This window comes from Malurus melanocephalus, unplaced genomic scaffold (genome assembly GCF_030028575.1).
Source record: "Malurus melanocephalus ecotype Western Australia unplaced genomic scaffold, MMel_1.1 scaffold_41, whole genome shotgun sequence".
Taxonomy (NCBI): Eukaryota; Metazoa; Chordata; class Aves; order Passeriformes; family Maluridae; genus Malurus; species Malurus melanocephalus.
Genome location: NW_026623273.1, coordinates 285,471 through 310,585, shown reverse-complemented (window position 1 = coordinate 310,585; position 25,115 = coordinate 285,471). Strand labels below are relative to the sequence as shown.

Here is a 25,115-nt window from a genome sequence, read left to right as displayed (position 1 = left end):
CTGTAATTCATTAACCTACAAGCTTATCAAGGTGGGAGTGAAGAACTTGCTTCCAGSMTGAAAACCAGCAGTCGAACTGAKCAGAAATACTTACGTCACTCTTCCTGAACTTTGCTTTTAAGCTCTTCATGGTGATCACATTCAACCTTCCAAACCTTTGAGGAGCTTTTTATTCTTCTTCAATATCTAAACAAAAAAAGAAAGAAAGTAAGATTCCAACTTGATACCATTCAGTTCACTGGCAGGCAAGTCAGAACTTAATTTGCATATCTCTATCWTCCTTTAAGGATTTAGCCCTCAAGCTCTAAAAAAGATTAACAGCCACCTAAGAGAAACTTTCTTACTCTAATCTTAGATGTAAGCCTAAATCTGACCACTGAAGATTTTACCAAAATCTCAGCTGTGTATCATTTTATACGATCTACATCTCCATATAAACAGATCAGCAAYACATTCATACATGCGCAGATTTCTCTGACCACTACCAATTTCAATATTATCATCAGGACAACCACTTGTAAAGTGGCAAAGTCACCCATTAAAACCTCATTATCTTATCACCACAGCTCTGCACAGGTAGCAGAAGTACCACCAGTGCTGTATTCACAAGTCTAACCACTAACCAAACTCAAAACTGTCCTTAAAGCGTGCAGGACACAAACCAGGACAGCCCAGCACAGCACAGCGGACAGAATGGCCTGAGTAAGACAGGAGTTACTGCTGGAAGAGTTGTTTTGGGCTCTTCCCCATAAGGAGCAGTATGGAAATCCTTAAGAACCGTAGCTGCTTGTAACTTGGCCGTGCACCATCACAGTCGTGTTCCCCCTTCCTCCCTTTCACATGAAGGAAAGCAGCAGTCAGACAAACACAAAAAGAACATAASAGAAAAGCTGCAGACTCTCAAGGAGGAAAGTGTGTGTYTGGAGCAAAATTTCCKTCAGAAAGCTCCAGCTGCCAATCCAACCAAACAGGAACAGCACGTTAAAATAGCGTGGTTACTTTGTGCCTTTTCTGAGAGCACAGCAGGAAAACTTAATGAGAGAGCAACATCTGGACTGACAAATGCACCTAGGTAAAAATGTTCCACATTTCTAGTTTTACAGTAAGCCTCATGAAATCAGCCAGTTGCTTTAATCTACAAGTTTAAGCTGYTACACAAATTCTTTCTGAAGGAACAGTTTAAAGTCAAGGATGTTCAGCTGTATAAACTTCCTCCCTCCACCCTAGAAAAAAAAAGTAGAAAAAGTTTTACAAGTCTAGTCAGACAAATAAATAACTGAAATGGGGCTGGAGCATAAATCCAAATAGGTCATGCAGGGTCACTGTGTTTCACATCACTCCTCACAAACAGTAAATTACAGTTCAATAAGCAAAGCAAGATTCAGTTGTTTTCATAAAAGTGCATCTCATTATTGTAAGGCAAGTTGCTGTGTTCTATATAATCACTCTACTACAAGTTTTAAAAATCCAAATACACAATATACTCTTAGTAGAATATATATATAAATATATATATATATATATGAATGCTTCCACAATATACAACCCTAAATAACATTCAGGAACAGCAATCAGCGCTAGCAAAACATATTATTTAGTTCAATCCCATATTTATCTGAGAGCAACTGAGAACAAACTCAAGCACATTTCTTCAAAAAAACGCCCATACAAACAAACAAACAAACAAATCCCATACACCATATACACACAAACACATTTCCCACAGGCCACACCCTTTCAGTAGGTAGCAGCAGGTAAYCTGTATGGGGTAATTGAGTAGGTTGTTAAAAAAAATCATTAAATCAAATTAAATTACTCTAATTAAGCAGTCATTTTCAAGCCATGTCAGAGCCCTGACAGCTTCCAAGTGTGTGAACAAGGGGTTTCATTCAAAATTCTTGTATTTAATCAATCACAAGGAGAATGGGCTCACAGCATTTTATGAAATTCTTTAATAAGCAAAAGGAAAAAAGGAAAATAGAGTTTGCAGAACCTTTTCACTCAATGGCCAAGTGAAAATTCCTTAGCTTTTTCTGGGGTGGAATGCAGTACTTGTAAAATAGCAAAGAAAAAAACCTCTAACCCAAACCCCAAAAATCAAAACAAAAAAAAMCAAAACAAAAAACACCCCAAACGGGACAATCATAAAGAAGAAATTATTTCAGATTGCTCTGAGAGAAGCATACCACTTTGTTTCTGCTACACCCACCCAAATTTTGGAGAAAGCGTTTAAATTACACAACAGCTGTCATAACCTGCATTGGAAAGGAGCCTGAACCTCAGCAAGAGCCCAATAATCTCCTAAATTATCCTCCAGTAACACCAAGGATGATGAGTGCTGCAAAGACCAGAAATGCCAGGGTGCAGACAAGACAAATACAATTACTTATCTCGCTTTCTTTAYGCACCACACCAGCAAAAAACCACCCAAACCATACCAAAAGAACCTCAAAGTTTTATGAAAAAAAAGATCATGTAAAGAAGCTTTAAAGATGTGAAACATTATRCCATATCTCACAAAATCCAACACTTAACAGGACTTTTTGTTTTATAATTTAAATATGCTTTGACCAAAAAACATGAACTGTTTAATTAGACCAGCTAATGAAGTACAAATAAATCCTGTGCACAGGGAATTGAAAACAAGAACTCTTTCCTCACATACAGATTGCCAAAGAATTGTCTGCTGTAGGCTGTCTTTCTCCTTCCCACTCCCTCAGCATTTTTGGCTCCTATGGACAAAGGATTTATTATAGCTCCCAAGGAAGACAAAGTGCTCAACTTCAAGGCTGTGGAAGAGATGAAAACTCCTTGTAGGTACATACATGGAGCAGCTGCAAAGCTGGACCATCTTCTTTGACGAACCTGTAGCAGAGCCTAATTAACAAGTTTTGCAAGCACTCTTAATATGTTATTATCCCCCTTGTGAGAAAGGAAGGAGTGTTTCTGTCAGAAGACAAGTTATTTTCCCCACAAGAGACTTCACCTCCTACATAAGTGCACTTTATGCATAGAATTTGAAAYTCAAATCCTCAGCATGATTAAAAAAGCATGCCTAAGCACACAAAAACAGCATTCCCAAGCTTAGTGTGCTTCTCACTGTATTTTTTCCATAAGACATAGTTAAACACAAATATTAAGATTACGGTTTGTGCATCATAATTCTCATAATCTTTCAACCGTGGAGATAAAAATGCATGAAGTGGTGAGGGCTGCCTTTTTCTGTCACTGTTTAAAGGAGGAAGACCCCTCTCAAAGGATGTAATTATTGGAATTGATGCAAAAAGAGGTCAGYATCCTGATTCAGCAGAGCTTTATGACAACTGTTCACTTGCCAGAGGGGGGATAAAGGAAGCGCCATTAATACTCCTCTGTTTTACAAGATAGGAAGTGACTACTAGAAATTCACGGGGGAGCATCAAGACACTTCAAAACAATATTTCTGCAATGAATCACAGGTATTAACAAGGAACAATCTCTACTAATAGTGGCATTTCTCCACTTTCAGAACAAATGTGGCAATAAATAYTGAGCGCTGTCATTTTATAGCTGCAGCAAGTTAGCAGCAGATCAGTGCTTAACTCCAGGGATTCTCAACAGCTAATGCTGATCACGTGCTTTTATACATTAGCCCCAAAATTAAATATCTAGTCCTCTATCTCATCTTCCTTTAGCTTAATGTCAAGAAACAGCCTGGAGGAATGCAAGCCACAAAAAACATCCTTAGGTTGGTGGTAAACCTACCTAGTTATAAAACTAGAGACACTGAAGTGGCGGTAATCTTTGGCCTCAATAATTTGTGTTTTAATACACAATACAATCTTTAGGTTTAAATGCAGGAAACAGATTAGGATAATCTTCCCCACTGATTTATAGTGAGATTTGTGCAAACCACAGYAAACAACAATACAGACATTTTATTCCCCTTCCATTGAATTGCATTAAAATCAGAGCAAGWCCTTTCAAACAATGTTACAATTAACTCCTTGAGGGAGCCAAAGACACAGAGATGCAACAAAGAAAAACCTTAGTTTCCCTATATAAAATGGGAAGTTTACAGTAAAACCACATATTATGYGCAGTGTTCATGCTAATGAGTCACCCCTCACTGATAAGTGCTGAATTCAATTAATTTAGGAGTCAAAAATCTTGCACCTCTCTTAGAACACCCCGAGAAGCCTCTGTCTCACACAGAGCACTTTCTCAGCACAGCACAACTAATGCTGTCAACTAATATCCCCCTCCCCGCCCAAAAACACTTAAAGAAACCCCGCTTTTTTACCCTTGAAAGGTTACAGGAGAGATTTACAGGCTRTATGCAAGATCTGGCGACACACATAGAGCTGTGGGGGGAAATGAAAAAAAGGTCTGGAGTGTGGAAGAATACCATTGCCGCTGTACACTCATGACCTTTGCGYGACCACACCTATCCTCACGGGGAAAATAAGGAGCCCCAGAAGCATCTTCCCCCAAAGCACAGCATCATTTACACTCTGGATGACCACTTTCTAAACCACAAGCCTCGCTCTGACCCCGAAGCACAGCCTGGCAAAGCAGTCACAGGCATCAACACCAATGTATCCCTTCTGCTGATCACCCTCAGTATCCAGCTTCACAAATGATTCATGTCCCTGAGCTTCCCTGACCGACCCCCCATCCCCAAGAATGTGTGCCAAGCTTCTCTCTGATTTAACAGCACTGTCTGGAGGCATTAGCCATTGCTCAGCCTCTTTGGCTGCTCCCACATAAAGCAGCAAGCCCACTCTGTCTCCTAAAAAAAATGAATTCCACCCAACACTCCACCTTCTCTTCCTATTTCCATTCAGCTGAGCATATTCTTCCACTTCTCAGGCCAAATCAGAGAAGCCTGYATGATGAGACCAAAAGCAATAGGAAAATCTCCCCACTCTTTATCAGCACAGCTCAGTTTTTCCATCTTGAGTAACCCACCCTCCTATCATAGGAAAAGTCGAATGGAACAGAGTTTTATAAACTCAGCGTTACCTATAAAGACAAATAATTCTTGGCTTGGTTAATCTACTATTACTTACTAATGAAAACGCACTGAAAAATGCACTGAGAAGCCCAAGCACTACGCAAGAGTGGGAGTGATTTATATACAGTTAATCCCACTCTAAACAGAATCAGACATCAGAGATAGCAAGGGCCTTGGGTAACTTAGTGCATTCCCTCTATCTGCTCACAAATCACTGGCAAGGATGTGCTGAGCTGTACAAATTCAAGCATCCGAGCCCAGAAGTTAGAGCTCTGCAGATTTTGCAACACTGACCCACAGCGCTCACTCCTCCCTCCAGAACACTTTGTATCAACTCTTTACACTTACGCTTCCTTTGATATTCAGCATTTGCAAATGTTATACTTCCTTTTAATGGTTCAGCTGAAGCAGTACCAGCCTCTGAGGATGCCACACGGCCAGTACAAACCCAGGCAAGCTGGCTGATCTCAGGACACATGCAGTTTGTTGGACAGTCTATTCAAAGAGCAGTTCTTCTGGCAGTTCTAGACAGCCAGAAGAAAGCTAGCACCAAAAAAATGAACAATTACACAGTGAATTACAGGAGAAAGGTAGAGAAAAATCAAAATGAGACATCGCCCTGATTTGTTTACTTGGCATACCAGACGCTGGGCAAAATTCTAACTCAAATGAAGTCCAGACAAATTTGTCATTCACTCCTTATACACAATTTTTTTCCCGTCTCAGTCCAGTTCTTTTGTGTGGAAGTGTCTATCAACACACATCCAGGTCAATGAAGAGCCCAACAAAAGAGACAAGACTTACTGCATGAACTGGGACATACAGCTGCTCTTTCCGTGCCTTCAATTTCCCTGTCTCTAAAACARAAAGCTCCCCGGCCTTGCACAGCCCTCAATTTTGAGACCATCTTCTTTAGTTTGGTCATACATGAGATACATTGCAGCCCTGGAGACTTTTCCAGATTCAATGTTTAGTTCAACTGGACGAGATTGGAATTAAAGCATCTAGCTACAATTACCAACAGAGAAAAATGCCTTGGAGTCCTGCTTGTGAAATGTCAGTTCTTAACTGACAAACCCACATGGTTAACAACAGCTAGTACTTGTTTATACTTACTCCCTTCCTAGTATGTTGCTATCAACCATTCAACTTGACGTTCTTCAGAACTGTCAAACATGACTAACTGTACAGTTGCAACACTAAATCTACGAAGAGACATATCCATGACTTCATGGATTAATATTATGGAACAGCCTAAGGCAGAGCTGTCATCTGTTAGGGCTGGAGTTAGAAAGGAACATCAAAGCCATTTACCTGAGACACTTGACAAGCTCCACTCCCATAAACACCTTGGAAGGGAATCCTACTGGAAACTCCTTTAATCTAGAAATATCTTCAGATTCAGAGGCTGGGCTGGTAACACAGCTCCCCTACTCAGCTACCAGATTCTTGAGTAAATACATTAGCCAATGAAAACAGAGCATCTTTCTTAACATTACTCAAAAAATGACAGTTTTATGTGTTTCCATCCTTCAATAAAAATCACCTAAAATTCAGGAATTTTCTGTTCTGRAAGACTATCAATGCTATAAACTAGMAGGACATCAGCGAGATCARCCCCTACATGTTGGGAGATCATATCTGTGGAATGGTATCTACGCCACCACTTGAGACCTGGACAGGCTAGAGAGCTGGGCAGAGAGGAACCTCATGAAGTTCAACAAAGGCCAGCATGGGGTCTTGCAGCCCATGAGGAATAAACTCATGGAGCAGTACAGGTTAGGGATTAGCCTGCTGAGATCCAGCTCTATCCAGAAGAAACTGGGAGTCAAGTTAACCATGAGCCAGCTGTACATCCTTGCAGCCGAGAAGTGCCACGGTTAACTCTGGGGTGCTTTAGGAACAGCGTGGACAGCACGCTGAAGGTTATCCTTCYYCTCTAYTCTGCATTGGTGAGGCCATATCTGAGTGCTGTGTCCAGTTTCAGGTTCCCTAGGTCAAGAAAGGCAAGGAACTCCTGGAGAGGGCCCAGCAGAAGGACACAGATGATGAGGGAACTGGAGTATCTCTCTTATGACAGGCTGAGAGASCTCAGTTTGTTTAGCCTGGACAAGAAACGATTGAGAGGGGATCTTATCAATGCTTACAGATATCTTTAGGATGTGTGCCAGGAGGATGGGGCCAGGTTCTCTTCAGTGACAGGACAAGGGGCAAGCAGCATAAACTGAAACAYGGGACATTCCATCTGAATATGAGGAAGAACCTCTTTACTTTGAGGGTGACAACACTGGAGCAGGTCACCAAGAGTGGTTGTGGGATGTCCTTTTCTGGAGCTATTCAAAACCTTTCTGATCTTGTGCAACCTGCTCTAGCTGAAGCTGCTTTAGCAGAGGGGTTGGACTAGATGATCTCCAGAGGCTCCTTCAAACCCCAGCCATTCYGYGRTTCTGTGATCCTAGTGATAATTGAGTGATTTTTATCTGATTTTGTTCAGGATTTTGCAACTTGCATTCAATAGCATCAGCACTGTACAGATATTGGAGAAGATACAGTGTTTAAGATACTTCTCCCAGCCTTTATAGACTTAGGAATCTTCACACATCCCTTAAGAGTTAACATGATGGTGTCTCAATGGCTGTAACGAAGGTCCTCAGAAAGCACTGGAGTGTCAAAACTGCARAGCTGTTTCAGGGTGTTCCAAAGTGCCTCTGGGAAGTCAGATGTCTGCAAAAACTAACAATAGTTCCCTGCTCCCTCTCAGAAGTTATGAGAAAAGAAATGGAACATCCTCAGCTACTGAAGTTACAGAGTCACAGGCAGACCAGCATACAAATTACTTTCCTGTTGTAATGACTGAAAAGATTTGGCTTCTCTCTCCTCTACCCATTCCCCCAACAGATTCATGTGGGAGGAAAAAAAAAATCAGCAACATCTTGTTTTACAGAATTTTGAGTACTAGCAACAGCTTCGAGGCAGAAAATCAAAAGAAGACTATTGACAGCTTCAGAAAATATACATAAGCTACTACAGCATTCATGTGAAATGCAAGTTCTGCCTGCAGAGAAACAACTTGTCAAGACCTAAAACTTCCCAGGAAAATGCACTCCCCATGAGGCTCTCCTTCATACTTGACCATCTCAAGGTCAGCACACACACCACACCGTCACCTCCAGGGGTTACTGAMCATCTTGTTCTGAGTTTTGGCACAAAGGCAGGATGCTTTATTTCACTGCTGTGTGCTTCCCTGGCAAGTACCTGGGCTTGAYAGTCAGCCCAAAGTGCCAATGGAGAGCTTGTGCTGCTCCCACAGTTCACCACACCTGCATGTTTCCAGCAGTTTGACAGTGGCAAGCTCTGCTCTAACATATTACCAGAATTGCACCTATTTGTGCTACTTCTTCTGGACCTAACAGCCCATAGTAAAATGATTCTAAATATAAGGTGCAGCCAGGACTAAAAACTCTAAAAGCAAAGCCCAAGCCACCTCAAATACAGGGCTATCACCTGGCATGCATTCACAGGCACCTCGACAGCAGCTCCAAAAAGTGCTGGCAAGTGGGCCGGCTCCTCCGATGTGCAAGAGGTACACACACATCAGGAGCAGCTGCTCAAACCTACAGCCTCAGATGATGGTATGGATTGATATGCTTCTACCTCAGCATTTTCAGTACTCTACTATGTCTGCCATTAAGCAAAGCACCAAAGCTTTGAATTTATTTGTTCTAGTTTCCCTTGTTTTTTTTTTTCTCTATGCTTATTTCAAGCATTATCCCTGTGCAAAAAGAACCAGCCCACAATCAGCTCCCAAAAGGAATGTGATTATGGTGTTGTGGCAGCAGGATTTAGAAATTACCAAYATCTTACACAAGAACTAGCTTTTATGTTTCTCCAATCACAGCTTCTCCCTCAAAAAAGGCAAAAAGTCCTCATCAGAGAGGGGGAGAAGAAAAACTGAACATGGAGAAAGAACTGAAAAAAAAAAAGGAAGAGATGAGACCAAGTGAGTGAGACCTCTTGTGAAATGCTTATTGCTCCATGAGATGAGCAACCTCCCATCTCATCTCTTCTTTCCTTGATGCTACTATCTATCTCAGTTCAGAGAAGCAGAAGGGAGGAGGTAGCATTTTAYTGCTTTGCGAGCAGATGCACTCTTGGAAGGGGAAGAGAATAGCAGAGGGCCCCTATTTTTAGAGACTGGAAGGATGGGTGTCTGCTACTGCACAGTAACTTACTGGCACTGAGCTTGCCTTCMAATCAAGGCAACCCTGAGCTCATATAATGTGGTGTTCTACTCAAAATGCTCTTTCACTCTGGTTCATATGGCTGTTACGCAATTCTTCTATTAGTAAATAAAATCTCATTGACAGCTTTCCATGAGTGTCCCGAGACAAGAGCCAAGCAGGTCATTGACAGGTATCTGCTGCATTCAGTTACTCCYAGTTAATCCTGGACACCAGAAGACMTTTCTAAAATGATGTATGTGTAATTTTTGGCATTTGATCTATTTTTTTTAATGACACAGCTAATCTAAAAGCTGCTAGGGTAGAGGAGAAGAAAAGAAAAGGAAAAAAAGAAACTACAGCTTCTATGAAAGCAGCACTAGACTGGAAGTGCTTAATGTCAGCTCTGTAGTAAGCACATTTATACTCAGTAAAAAGCAAAGGGAGAATTTGTTCAAGATCCTGGAACGCTGTTAAAGCAGAATTCAACTACTCTTTTCACAAGGAGAAAGTTAAGAATGTCACAAGTGGCAACAGCAGACTGCAGAAGACTTTTGCTGCCAAACCCTGAGCAAGAGGAAGATAAATCTTTCGCATGCCCCGTGGGAAGTTAGAAGCACAGGTTCCTGATTAAACTCGATGCTATTCCTAAAGCAGAATACTTTATTTTCTTTTTTTAACAGCAACCGAAAATGTGGATCTGGCTGCGTGGACGGCACAGCCCCTGCGCACTCTCGGGGTTCAGGGATCCGCGGCCGGCAGTGGGGTGTGGGGACCGGCGGAACCCCCTCCCGGGCTCCACCAAACCCCCGGGGAGGGCACCGGGACAGCCGGAGCCACCCTTCTGGTCGGAGCGAGGAATATGAGGGTTTTTTTTAACGACACGGGGGAGAATTTAACTCCTATCAGGGCGCCCCGGGACCGGCACTAGGCTGCCGCTGTGGCTCAGCTCTACCAGGGACCCCCGACCCCGGACCCGGGGCGGCTCGGGGGGCTCCGCTCGGGGCAGAGGGACCCGCCGAGACCCCTGTGGGGCGGGCAGGGGTGCGGGGCGGTCACCCGGCGGTGCCATCGCTCACCCCCGCGRGGCAGCTGTCACTCCCCGCCGCGCATCGTGAGAGGAAAACAAAACAGAACWAAACAAAGCAAACAAAACACAAACTACAGAGTAAATGAAAATAAACAGGCAAGCGGCAGCGATTCACAGGCTGCGTCCCCCCGCTGCTCCCCGCTCCCCCATACCGGGCAAACGGGGTTCTCCGGCCAAGAGAAGGGACAAGTTCCCTCCTGTTGCGCCCCGCTGAGGTTTSCCCCCTCAGGCTCGGCCGGGGAAGCGCCCGGAGCCCCCCGCGCCGAGCGGCGGAGGCGGGAGCAGGTGGGCGCCTCACACAAAGCCCCATTCACGGCGCCGCCGAGCGCTGCCGGAGCCGCGCCGCGCCCTCACCTCATGGAGCGCCCGCGTCCCGCTCCGCCGGCGCCGGGAGCCGCGCACCGAGCGATCCGCCGCGATCACAAGGGCGGAGCGGCGGCGCCGAGCGCCCCGGGACACTCGGGGGCGGGAAGGGATGGGATGGGATGGGCGGGACACGGCGGACACGTGATGGCGGGGGCTGCGAACCGCGGGGGCGGTGGGGCGGGCAGGGGGCTCGGCTCCGCCCTGCCGAGCGGGGAGGGGCTGCGGGCGGAAAGAGAGGCGGGGGTGGTGCTGGGGTCTCTCCAAGGAGACCACCGTGCCGGCTCGGGGCGGGTGTGTGTCTGTGAAGGGGTGTGGGGAATCGCGGAGTGTGCTGAGTAGGAAGGGACCCACGAGGATCATCAAAATCCAACTCGTGGTCCCGCACTGGACACCCCAAGAATCACACCGTGTGCCTGAGAGCATTGTCCGATTGTCCRTTGAACTCTGACAGGCTGGTGCTGTGACCACTTCCTTGGGGAGCTCTTCCAGTGCCCACCCACCCTTTCCCCGATACCCAAACTCAACCCCCCCAATACAGCTCCAGGTGYCATTGGTGATCACAGAAAAGAGACCAGTGTTTTGCYSTTCTCTTSCCCTCATGAGGAAGTTGGAAGGTGGGTGCCAAACTGCTGCCATCTCTCGATGCCTTCAGACCTCCTTAGGAGAAGGCTGGGGACGGGGCAGGGGCCAAAGAGATGTCAAGTTCTAAAGAAGCATAAGTGCTTTGGTGCATGAGGGAAGTCCCACGTTTTGGTTCTCTCCAAAGCTTCCCTGTGAGTCAAATGCCCCTTTGTCAGACCTCTAGGTAGGAAGGATTGCTTGAGAAGAATGAGAAGTTGGCTACTTCTTGCATAGGATCCAGATTAACAGCTAGTGTAGTGCTTGGTTGCAGAGGTCAGAGAAGCACATGTGGGCTTTATAGCAGCACCAAGGTTCTGATCCACTGGATGTGCTCTAGGAGTCTCTTTCCTGTRTAGGCCAAACCCTTTTCTCAAAGTTGTACCTCTAGAGTGCCCTTTTTTGAGTCTGCCAAGTTGATGGCAAAACCACCTCGATACCTCACCAAAAAGATCACCTGTGCCAGACCTTGTGCACCCTGTCGACAAGTCAAGCTGTTCGGTGAGCCTCTACCTATCATCCCATMACAAGAGTCCTGCCAGAGCTGCTTGCAATCTACTGGCCCCACTGACCACAACTGGGTTCCCTGACTGAAAAGTCCTCCTTTAATCTCTGTGATCACTCTTATCTTCTCTGTTCTCAACACCACTCACACCTTCTGAAGTGGCAAACAGTACAGGGAGGAAATGAGCACTTCAAAACTTCATGTCATTATTGTAATAGTGGCAAGTATTGTTATTAAACAAATACACTTGATTATCACCAGAAGTATACTTTCCTCTGCTAATCTGCAGTCCTTACCTTGGTCAATTTGTTCTGCATATGTTTTACGTCTGAGAACAGCCATCATTGTGCCAGCCCTATTTCCTTTCTTTTTTTTTTAATTAAAAAGACACTCCCCAAAATGTTAATCTAATACAGTTAATGATGAAAATTTAATTTGCACAAAACTAAAAAAACAGGAGAATCAAACTTTCCCTGTAATGCTTGCTCATCAGCTACAAAATATGTTCCATTTATTATTGAGTTATCTTTAATTTCTACTATTTTTAAAGCCAAATACATGTGTACAGCATTGTTGGAAAGTCTCCTGCCTACTTACACCAACACAGCAAATATCTGTGTAGTCACTAGTGACTTAAAATATTACTCCTTATCTTTTGCAAGATAATGAGCAAGTTYGATTTTTATTTCCATTCTCCATGACAATATATAATAAAGATGGACTTTGGGTCTGTTTGCATGGGATGTTCACATATAAAATGACACATGMATAGCAGATAGTACCTTCTGTCTACAGTATCATAAAACGTTCCCTTCTTGAGAAGTGGTAAGTACCACAGTTACTACTTCCCAAAGAAGTATTGCTCATCCTGTAAGCAGTGGACCAAGGCTTTTGTGTTTGTTGTGGCAGCAAGCTTAAATGCATTAAACCAAACAGGTCTTTCACTGGGAACCTGACTGCCCTCCAGGTTACACTCCCTGCATGGAAGACCATTCGTTTATCCCTTCTTTTGTGAGCCCCGTTTGGGTCCCCTTCCAAGGGCTGGGCATTGCCTTTTATCCAAAACACTCCTATGTAATTTTGGGCTGGAGCCTCTGCAGGCAGCGGACAAAGCTGGCAACMAGATGAGCTCAGCTCTGCTCCACATTCTGCCCTCAGTGTGCTGCAGTACTCTGCCATAGTCATGTTCCATCTGTGCCTTTACTGTGGGGCAAACACAACTGTCTGAGAGTTTCATTAGATGCTCAGCACGAGCTAACAGAAATTGTTAATTAAACAGAGAGAACCTAATTTGCCAGAGGCAGAAGGTAAAGGACATCCTGCACAAGCAGCTTCTGTCAAAATCCAAGTATTAGCATGCTGACAGTGTGACACCCTTCCCRTACCCCTCCATTCCTTTGTGCAGAGGCATGATGTGAGGATGGGAGATGAGGACAATACCCTCCTTCTCTGCTCAGTCTCCTGGAAAACGTGAGAGGTTACACACAGTTTTGACTTGGAAATGGCTGCCCACATTAAGGATGTGATGAAAACACCTATGCACTCCTAGTAAAGAAACCACCTATGCATTCYTAGCCACTTCTCCAGAAGGGAGAGGCCTGGAATTGTCTTAAAGATGTCTTTAATCACGTCTTATTACTCTGTCTTGATAGCATCTGCTAATTAGCTTACCTTGTAGTTGTTAATTTTTTTTAATGCTGCTTCTGGCTAGTTAATTTTTTTTTTTTTTCTGCTTCTGGCTACTGCCTTTGGYAAAATGCAAAGCACTGGCCACATCTCCACCTAGATATTATTTGCAAAGGAAATCACACTCCTGAGCTGGCTGATTACTTCCTGGTATCCTTCAAGCAGCTTAAACCTGCTCTATAAGCTCTAAGCGCTGCATTTCAGTTCCCTTACAGGACTTGTTCTGGTCTGATTATTTTCAGTTGTAATATAGCTTGGTTTACTAATCCTAGCTGTTATTTTCACTAAAAAGAAAGTTTACGTTTAGATTTTGAGACATGTTTTTATTCCCAGACTGTTCTTTGCCTACAGTAATTTTTTTTGCATCCTTTGTAGCAGATGTCCCCCATAAATGCAAGGATCTCTGTGGYAACAAGTGAGAGAGTTAAAAAGTGACATTTTTATCTGCTTCCACCAGAGTGCTTTCTTTTTTTAATATCTTGTTAGCACAGAAAGGAGGTGATTGATGCCTCTTCACAATATGGTATGTTTAGAAAACTTGGTTGGGAATTTTTTGCCTTTACTGTTTCCCTGCTCTTTGTATAGCAACAGCGATGAGCCTGATAGGGGCAACACAAAAAAACACTAAAATTGAAGAAACTCACAACTGGAGCTGCTCAAACTGGGCTCTTAMCAGAGACAAAATCTTCAGAGAGAGGAAAGCCTACCTAGGGACTTCTTTTGCTTTGAACTGAACTTTCAAAGAGTGAAGGAAAAATCCAATAATAGTTGCAGGGAATTATCTAGCTTATTTCAACTTTCTTTTTTGAGATGGTTTTCCTCCACCTCTGAGAACCTTCTTCTTTCTCGTGGTTTTTACCTCCATACACRCCTTTGCACAACTTTCTGCAAGGAGCCCCAGTTTATAACTTGACCTCTTCATGGTCCCAGATGACATTTCTTGGAAAGCTCCAGTGAAGTTCAAGATGTTTTGTCTTTGTGAGCCACAGAGTCCTGCTTTGCCATGACCTCAAGCRGCACCATGAGGCTGGGCTGCCCTGTAAATGTGAATATTCCTCCCTTGCCACAGGAGCAGAAGTCAGGAGCTGAGGGAGGAGGCCAGGCTGGCTGTGTCACTGTTGCTGAACTCTTCAGATGTTTTGCAGCAGAGTGCTGAACCCTGAGGAGCAGCCCTAAACARCAGCCTTACCTGAGTGGGACTAAACAGATGCTCCAGTTAGTAGAGAACTGAAATATAGTTTATTGTTCTGTGTGAGAGAAAGGACATTATCTGCCTCTGGATATACTTTTCATTTTAGTTTGTAGCTACTGAAATATACAAAAGGAATTAATGCAATCCTTCTTAAGTACAAAGAGTAAAAATTGTCTTCTTTCTTTCCTTTCTTTTTCTCACATTATTATGGAAATCTGTGCTTGCATGTTAGAGTCTTTGATGTGAAAGTGATTTATGTAGTTTTAACTCAGAAAAATTATTTTCTTGGCTTTTTCACTAGCATCCAATCTAAAATACSTTTATCTTGTGTATCTCCCCTGTAGGGACAAACTCAGCTTTATGTCACATGGAAGTGGGCTTGATGATCTAATGCAGCTTTCCCACAGATCCTCAGAATTACTTGGTAACAAATTTAATTCTGAAATATATTTTTAAAAGCACAAGCCCACGGAAGCAGCAGAAGAAAATGACACACTCCTTACACAAACAGACTGTGCCTGAAATGGCAGAGCATCTATGCTTTTTTAAATTTAAAAAGGAAAAATTGTTTCATTCCTTCTTATAGAGAAGCTCACCCAGAAGAAGGATGAATGACCCAAAAGGCACCAAGACCTCTGGAGATAAAGAACAAAGCTTTGTTAAAAGACTGAAAGAATCACCAGGCTGTGTTTCAGGTCTCAATACCATAAATACTGTTTATGTGTAGCATCTACTGCTTTATCTTTGAATTAAGAGTGCTTCATTCTTGCTTCCTTCTCTCTTGCACGGAACCATGAGAATTCTGTGCATTTGGGCTTGCTCAAGTTTTCTCCATTCTTCAACAAGCCAGAGGAATATTTTCTCTCTGCTTGGCCCCACAGATACAGATGGGAACCAAGGTCACTTAAGAGAAAATCCCCTGCTACCCACACTCTGCACAACCTAGAGGCTTCCCTGAAAGCTTGAGGGCTGAGATTTCTCAAAAGCCCCATGGGAAGACCTGTTGGAAGCCAGTGGACAACCACAGAYAGGGAGAACACACCTTGTGGAGAGCTGACTTCCACCCCTCTGCAGGGATAAAGGGCCCTTTGAAGGAACACCACTGAAAGGCCAGTTGTCCAAGAACCACCAAGAAGAAGATTATACTAATCTGAGGATCACTAAAGAGGAAAATCCCTAGAACTTAATTAAACTGTCGAGCACCTTGATTATGATTATGCCGTAATATCTCAAAAGTCAAAGCAGTTCCCACAGAAAGAGGCAGCTACACGCCATATAAGCCACACAAGAGTGCAGAGACTTGCTTTGTYTTTAGTCTTGCTCTAAGGTTCCTATTCCAGTCAGAATTTGTAAATCAATTTCCTCTTCTCATTCAAACCTGAAAAAAAMCACATTCCTGCATATTTTATATGACTATTTGCATTACAGAGAAGCCAAGCACCTTGCAAATGGCATTTCAAACTGCTTATTTTTTGTCTTAGCTTCTCAATTTCTTAATGCACTTGGCATCAGCAGGCTGAAACTACAGTTCTGTCCCATGCTGTATTCCCATGACAAAATTTCTGCTGSTGATTTTGTTTTAGAGGTACAAAATCTCATATGCATTCTATCTTTGTTGACACTCTTCCATGTTTTAAAAAAGAAGTTTCCTTACATCTCCAGAGGAACCAAATCTCACTTTGTCAGTCATCTGTTTTGTTTCTTAAAATGCTTCCTCTGATGCAGARGGTTTCAGACCATATTAAAACTTGTTTAAAAAGAAAAGAATAAAAGAAAATCCAAGGTTTCTTTTCACTGCATCATGATAATCAAACTTTGGGTCTGATTCATATTTGCATGCAAAGGTCCCTGCCTCTGCTGGGGTTGGTGTAAATGAGTGTCAGACATTCCTTTTCACTTCTCAGAGATGACTACAGCATTTATCCTGGATCACGAAAAAAATATCAAAGGCTTGGAAAGTGGGATGGGRTCCAAGTTTAAGACTGTGATTTAGTGTGGAGACGTTGGAGATTTCTGCACTTTGCACAAGGACAGATATAAATCTTAGGTAATCCTGCTCCAGCAGAGAGGCTTTTCTTAAGGACTTCTACAAATGAAGCATCTAATTACCACCAAATATGTGGCAAACAAAAGAGTGAGAGTAAGCCTTTGATATGCTGTACCAGTCCTCAGAGATTGTGACTAACCAAAACATCACAGAGGAATACAATTGTAYTTGAAATTTATTAGTGTGGATCCATGGGCAGAGTTCATGAAGTGATGAGGTCTGGCTTCGGCATTATCAAAGTTTAAAAACACCAAAGCCACATTATCCAGAGTAGAAGTTCACTCTGCTCAACAGAAATCATTCATGCTTTCTTGAAATGATTTCTTTAAAATCATTTCTTCTGTCTAGTGGAGTTTTTCTCATGTGGAATATTATGTATCTRTACAACACATTGCTGAAATATCCTCTATTCTCAGTCTAACACTGGGCACTTACTCTTTTTGAATATTCAGTCTCAGGCACTTCACTGCCTACTAACAAAGTGGCTTCAGTTCATCTGTTCAGCAGGCTCCCCTGACCTTGAGGGAAGAAATAATTAGCCTGCCATGGAATTATCCACAGGATCACATTGTTCCGTGTGAGGGTTGTGTCAAATGGTCGGTGGACAGTGGTGTGGTGATCCCTCCTTCTTCTTGCCACACACTCACCCATCCTTCATGACCATCTGGGGATTCAGAGCTCTGTGACTGAGTCTAGGCCAAATCTTACCCTTTTCTCCCAGTCAGAGAAACACAAACCCATCTGCTGCTTTCCAGTTACACTGATCATACAACGAGCCTTTATTTTGGGTGAACCATCCGGTCCCAGCGTAAACACCATGTGGTGGATGTATTGATCTGATGCCAGGATAGATGTGCTCAGATTTAAGGCYGATCATGTTTGTGCTGAGAGGTGCCTAGCTATGCCCAAATCCACTAATAATTACTTTGGAACCATGGACATGATGATGTGCAGAAATTAGAACTCTTATCTTCAACTCCTAATTAGGGTCAGCAGCATCTTCATCTACCTGTTGTCTTTCAATAAACAAAACAAACAGGTTTCAATTTGCTCCTACCAGTTCTTTGAGAGGAAAGAACTTTTTTATGAGTTTGTACTGCTGCCCAAGAAATGAGAATAAGGTGTTATTTCTTTTTTAAAGAGTGCCAATTTATGCAGAAAAATCTGATCTCACAAAAGCCTCTGATGGTACTGACTTCCAAGGAAATACTGAGCCTGACTCTGGAACCTGTTAGCTTTTGCCCTGGGCGCCGAAATCTGTTCTTGCAGGTTGTGACAGTGAGAGCCCAGCTGACGATCTGGTGCTGCTTTCAATTCCTTTAGCTTTCAGGTTTAATAAGAAKCACTAAATACAGAAAAGGAACATTTGTTTCTAATCAGTTGCCCTACTTCTGATGCCCTGAAAGTAAGAATACGATTACTGAATGATATGGATACAGTTTATTAATTGACTTTTAAGTACATTTAAAAATAAAAGCCAAGAAACCGTAGCCTCAGGTCGAAATTATTACTGGAAGGAATGGAACCATTTACAATAAAATGTAATAATGCAGCACAAGAAGTAATTAAGAAAGAATTGCTTGCTTGGGTACTTGCTTGTAATTTTATTTTACTCTGCAATTCGAAAACATGTATGTTTGCAAATAAAGAGTGCATACATATTAGCAGTAAGGATGTTGTCAATTCCATTTTAAATAGTTGAATAACAAAATTGTGGCTGAAATTGGATGCTGAAGAGTGGAGGCAGATGGATACAGTACTCTTTTTTTCTATGAACATTAAATAGTTGGTGATTGTTGGAATGAAATAAAAACCAAGTACCTTAAAATAATTTTATTGCTTTTTCTGAGCCTTGTTTCTGCAATCTGTAAAACCAAAAGGAATTTCTTTAGAAAATTCAAAGAAAGGAAGGGACTTGAGGACATTTGTGAATACAAAAGCTTACAAAATGGTTCATAAACCACAATTTTCTGTCATTTTATTTTTAGAAAAATGTAGATCACCTTCCTCCTTTTATCAAGAGAGCCTTCCAAACTCCACAACTTAATTTTCGCCATGGAGCTACCCCTGAGGAACCATAGTTACACTGAATTGATAAATGATATACTAAAGTTATTATTTGCAAAGATTTTAAATGAAGATGCTAAAATATCTGTATTTGGATATATTTGCATTTTCTGGGCCTGTATTAGCTTGTATTAGCTGGACCCATATCTGATCTCTATCCAGAATTTAATTCCTGTTGGGCAAAAGTCCTAGCCTCTGCTTTTCTGCCTTTTGGATCAAGTTTCATAAACATCTCCTTGTCTCATTCAATATCTGACAAGTTTCAATTCAGGTCAAAAAACCTCCATTTCATTAAATCTCTCTTAAATTCCGCCCTGTTATTTATTCCAGAATCCTGCATATCGGCGTTCTAATTATGTTGCAGTTTGCATATGAAGCAGCATGCAGAAGGAAACTGGAATCACATTCACCRTGGTTGCATCTGGAGGCTGCATTATTCAAAATGAGGGGGCAGCTGGCTGCAATGAGATGGGGACTGGTGAAGATTCAGTCTCTGGTACCAAATTCATCCTTCAACACAGTCAGTGCTTTGAGAGATCTGTTTGAAGTACTACACCATCTGGAGAAAGCAAATAGGTCCATTTGCCCTGAGAGCCTTTATTAATGTCATCCATGGAATGAGAAATTCCCATGGGAATGGCAGGCYTGCCTTTGAATTTTGTGTTCACTTTTATTTCTGACAGAGCTTTCATGCAGTGTTTGAACTTCCCTTCGCCTCCCTTTCCCAGCACCACACCTTCCCAAGACTCTWCTCAGTTTCAGGAGCCAGGGTGTCCCACATGCTGCCCTTCAAATTATGTCAAATCAGACCTTTTTACCATCAATGAGGAATGAGTATTAYACAATAAATAGCAGGGCTCAGTGAGCTACTGTCCCAGCCGGGACAATTACTGTCCATGCCTGCTTTAGCAAGACATTTGAAGCTTAGGMTCCCGTATTTACACTACACCAGCTGGGAGTTTTTCCTTCAGACAGCATTGGGCCGTGTCCCTTGAGCAAAGTGTCCCCAGCACAGGTGGTTCAAAGGCATCCAAAGCACAAATCAATGTTTTAGACTCCTATTCTCTCCTCCTTCCAGGCCTCCAAGGAGTTGGAATATGTTTAATAGATCTYTTGTCTGTRGTGACRGTGACAGGACCTGAGGGAATGGCCTRAAGCTGAAAYSTCCTCCACTGGGGAGRTTTAGTTTGGATATCAGGAAAAGGTTCTATCCTAGAGGGTGGTTGGGCACTGGAACAGCTCCCCAGTGGAACAGCATGAGCCCAGCAGAGCTCAAGAAGTATTTGGACARTGCTCTCAGGCACACGGTGTGACTCTTGRGGTGTGCTGTGCAKGGTCAGGAGTTGGACTCAATGATCCTTSTGTGTCCCTTCCGATTTGGCTGATTTTCCTTCYGTGGTTCTGTGATTCTGTRTTTCATAKGCACCAAAGTTGCTCTGTGAGTCAGACCACGCCGGGGGATTCACTGCAGCCATGTCAAATCACAGTGTAAATGTGGACACAGTTCAAGCTTCCATTCTAAATGTGATTGCTTTAACTCAGTTCAGGAACCAGGACCAAGACAGTCCATTTATCTTGTACACCTTAGCAAGCACTTGTCCAAACCCTCTCTCTGCATGTGGGGAGGGAGGATTGCATGATACCCATGCACGAGAACTGTTTCAAATTAAATTCAGTCCATTCCAACAGGCCTTTAATTCTCTGTTCAGTTCATGAAGGAGTGATACTGACATCAGCATTTAGCAGAATTTAATCTACAAAGTAGCACATAGTTCTGTATGCAGCRAGTRTCAAAAGGAGCATTTGTCTGCCAGGAARGGTTTTGTGCTTCACTAGTCCAGCAGGTTAGTGAAGAATRTGATGTTCCTCATGAAAGACCTAAYTGAACTAAGATAATTTGTTTTTAAAATGCCCTTAATTATGTTGCATTTTTTACCTGACCTCAGTAAGTAAAATTATAAAATTTATCACAGTTTATGCTTTTTGTTTGGTTTGGGAATATTTTTTTTGTGGTTTTGATTTGGTTTGTGTTTGTATTTTGTGTTTTGGTTTGTTTTTGTTTCCCATTTCTTCTTCTCCTGGATGGTTAGAGAACAGTCTCTTCCCTGCAGTTTACTGTCCATTTGTGATCAGTCTCAGGATAAGGAGATTAGCACAGGGTTCTGCTTTGTGGGCTTCTAGCTGTACATGGAATTGCACTTAACATCAACACTTTTATTTTCTAAGGGTATTTGTTARTCAAGGACTTAATGAAAAAATAACAAAAATTTACAAAAATTTAGTGCCCATTTAATCTAATAAAATARATTATCTTCTCATTTACAGGCATGATTTGTGTTGCTTATTACATTTAAAATTCCTTTGAAGTGGATCCAATTACATTTTCACTGCTTTTCTTGCCTTGGTGTCAATAAGAAATTCTCCATGTGCTCCATACTTTCCCTTAGCTAATATTTCATAGGTCTGTGGTTGAGAAGCCAGCTCTGCTTCCATTTACATGGTTACAGSAGAGGCTGGATCGTTAGGTATTATCTCATTATTAAAACTAATTATGGGAGTGTTAACAAAAGCTGAGCAAGCACAGAATCCTAAGTTCCTGCCTATATCCTTCACCAGCATTCCAGCCATAGATGGCAGATTTGAGTGCTTCTTTTCATTGGTTGTGGGGTTTTAAGTCTCTTTACTAACCAACTCGGAATCTATGCTCTTCAAAACAAAATAAATTAAGTGGAAACCCTAATAACCCGAAATCATGATGTGCCATTAACACAGAGCTACTTATCTGATTATGTGCTTGTTCTTTGGGTTAGGTTGCATCACCAAAGACCAGCTCAAAACTGGCTAAGCACACAGCTAAGCCAGCCACATCTTTGCACAGAAATGTTATAGTACTTTTTAACAATTATCCTTATAGACTGTACTCTCAGTAAGAATATTTTTCACTGCATATCCCATCAACTAATAGTAGTTAGAGTTATGGAATGGCAGAAGAGGCTCATTGTTACTTTCCGGTCCTTGAAATTCTCAAAGTAAAGCATTAATTTATGGAATTAGACTGAAAAAACACAGATGGCCAGAACTGATGATACTAAAAGCAGTTAAGGATCAATCCTGGAAGCATTTACTTAGGTAGCTTCTTCTCAAGAAAACAGTTCTACTAAAACAGAGCAGATTATAGATATAAGAATGTGATGCACAGATGCCAGAAAAATACCTAAAACCTGTGGTGGTGTGTTTGCTATGTATAGTTAAAAGCATTCCAACACATAGTCATGTTCGTCAATCTTTTTATTTCACATTAAATGCATCATTCAAAGATTTTGTTTTCCCTGCTACAGAAGTGCTCTAAAGCTGTACTCAAGAGAGTGAGCACTTCTCAAGCTGTCTCCAGGTAGTGATAGGTTGAGACTCTATAGATAGCTAATGAATAGCATCAATTTATATTTAATTTAAATTTTCATCCATAGGAACACATCTTAAATTTTTTTTGCTCTGAGATGAGATGAAATGAAATCTGTAACTAAAGAATATAAGAAGAATGTTCAATGCTTCTGTTGGATACGTAGTCTGCATCTATTAAACTGGAATTTCAGTGTATAAGATTCTTTAATAGTCTGTTTCCTCAGGGCTATAAATCAGGTTATATGTGGGATACCCTTACTAGTGTCAAGACCAGCCATTAAACATCATTTATGCTGACAGTTCAGTGATCAGAACAATTTGGGTTTCATAGCTGTGCATCTAAATAAATTCAAAACCCTCCCAGACTACATATTTGAGAGGACCTTGCAGCCAACAGGGGTTTGTAAAAATACTTCCATTATTAATTACAATAATTAGTGAAATAAGTTAATTCTAGTTCCTGCTCTCCAMTGTCCTCCCCGACACCGTTTATCTTCCAGCCTTCAGCCCTTTTGCTCTCCATTGGTCTGAATTTTTTCCTTCACATTTCCCCTTCATTCCCTTGCCCTCTGCCATGACCTGTGTTTTGTTTTCCCTGTGTGGTTCATTCCCTTCTGTTTGCCTGTTTCTCCCACTCTTGTTTTGAKACTGCCTCTCTCTCCTGCTCTCTTCTCTCTCCTTCCATCCATTGTTTCTTCCCAGRAGCTGTGGCAGAGAGGGCAGCCTTCAGCTTTTCTTTTTGAAGATTATGTTTTAATGAATACATCTACAGTTACACCCACATACAAATACCCCAACAACGAGAATATTTATACTGTAGAGCAGACAACCTGGAGGGGAAAAAAAAAGCTTATGTCTATCAGTTAATCTGACTGATTTTCCAGGCTATCACGACTCAAAATGTACTCCGTTCCCAGAGCATTCTGCCCTCCTGGAGCACAGATCTCCTCACTTCCCCCTTTAATTACCTTAGAAAGCAAAAGGGCACTTGAGCAAGCCCTGAAGGTAAAAGGAATGTGAGCAAAYCATTAAAGCTGAGGATAAATTTCTATTTTCTAGTAGGCCAAAAATGAGCACGGTTTTCATGATGCAGAAGAGCTGAGTTTGCCTCTGGGCCTCTCCACTAGCACATCAGCTGCCTCATGTTCCTTTGCAATTTTGGTTATTCATGCATTTGGAACACCTTTGCATTCATATTAAGCCTTATCTACATGGCTCTGCCATTGAAAGGAGGTGTCTGAAAAACTGTAAATTACATTATTACGTCAGATTGGTGTGATGGGGGATTAGAGGAAAGYGGTTTCTCTCCCCTGGCATTCAGCACAAATCCAACAAGGAATCTTCAAGGCAGATGGATATCCTTCCAGGACATGATTGTGAGTTCTTACAAGTTACTGGACTGGGTAAAACATTAACTGAGAGAAATTCTGAAATACAGGCTGCACCTGTGATGAGATTGAATGTTCAGTGGTCACTTGTAACCACAAAAATCGATCYGTCTCTATTTTTGGCTGTATATCTTTATCTTTTTGTTTGTTTATTTGCAAACAGCTCTATAAGTTGTCTAGAAGCATTTTTGCAATGGTAGGAGAATAAAATACAGTAACATTCTTTCCTTGATTTGCTTCTTTTCTTTGAACAAGGTTTACTGGGAAAATCACAAATAAACTTCTTAATAGGAGGAAAAATCATGTGAGGGAGTATTAATTTGATCATGATAGACTTGTCTTCTATTTATAAACCCTGATGTTCCCAAAGAAGATTTTGAGTAGAAACTTCCTGCTCATACCCAGTTGCTGATAAAAATCATTGCAATTCAGGTGCTGTGATTAACTTAGATCTATGAGCCATGACTCCTGGCCCCTTCCYTAAGCTGAGATCTGCCTCCCTGAGTTCACCCCAGCCTCCTCTGCCTCTGGGGAGTAAMGATTTGGGAGAGACAAATACTTAATGACTGTGGTTAGGTCCATGTGTTCTATAAATATTTTAAAAGCAATAATAAAAATGTGCAGGTAAAAATGGATGACACCGGGAAACCTCTCTAATGGCTCCAAAGATGGCACTCAAAAGTAGTTTCTTTTTCAAAGTCAACAAAAAGAAGTTGCTTAGGAATTTAGGTCTAGACTGGGATTTCCTATAGTCTTTACCCTGGGTAGATAAGCAGAATGGATGTGATAGTAGCTAGAGAAAAAAAAAAAAAAAAAATCAGAAAATTCTCTTGCACAGCCTCAAGTAAAAGATCCCTCTGTGGCTGTTAAAAGTTTTTGCAGACTGCTAGCAGCCTGGGAGGAGGAGAAGGGTTGGGGAGAGCACGTTTGGAAACCCTTAAGCTAATGATAACCCTAATCTGGATCAGTTGTAAAAAATCAAAGGTCATATTCCAGCAAGACTTCCACGCTGGAATGAAAAAGTGCTCTGACTTTGAAAAGCAGGGAGGATTTTTACCTAGGTMATTTCCAAATATAAGGAGGTATTTTTCAGATAATTAGGTATTTTCCTATACTTTCCAGAACTTTCCTAAAATTTCCAGTACTGCAAAAATGTGTACAGCATATCTTCCCAAGCAATTCTGTCAGCTCAGCYGGGGAAGCTGTGAGCTCACATCTCAGCAGAGTGTACAGTGGGAACACTTCATGCTGGCCTTGCCCCTAAGGAAAAGTAGAAAAGATCTGTAACTCTGCCCTAAAAAYTGAGCTCTGTGTGCATATTTGAGCTGTGGGTATATTTGGTTTATGTACACAGCATGATCAACCTGAACTTTAAATGAAARCTCCCCCAGCCTGGCAGGGATACAKAGGTGGTCTGAGCAGGCAGRGAYTGGGTTAGGGAAACCAAAGCCCTGCTAGAACTAAATCTGGCCAGGGTTATCAATTGCAAAAAGTGAAGCTTCTGCCTCAGTAATAAGAAAACCTCAGGTACCTCAGTG

The 25,115-nt window shown here is 42.1% G+C and overlaps 1 protein-coding gene across 1 annotated transcript in view; it reads right to left on the bottom strand.

The window, feature by feature from the left end:
• RAI14 (retinoic acid induced 14) overlaps nt 1-10,771 on the bottom strand; it is an 85,641-nt gene extending 74,870 nt beyond the window's left edge. The window contains exons 1-2 of the mRNA XM_057364658.1: nt 10,661-10,771; nt 95-186 (exon numbers count right to left, since the gene is read on the bottom strand). Of these exons, the coding sequence (XP_057220641.1) occupies nt 95-130 (36 nt within the window). The 5' untranslated portion in view covers nt 131-186; nt 10,661-10,771. The remainder of the gene's footprint in view (nt 1-94; nt 187-10,660) is intronic.
• Between the last annotated feature and the right edge of the window lie 14,344 nt (nt 10,772-25,115).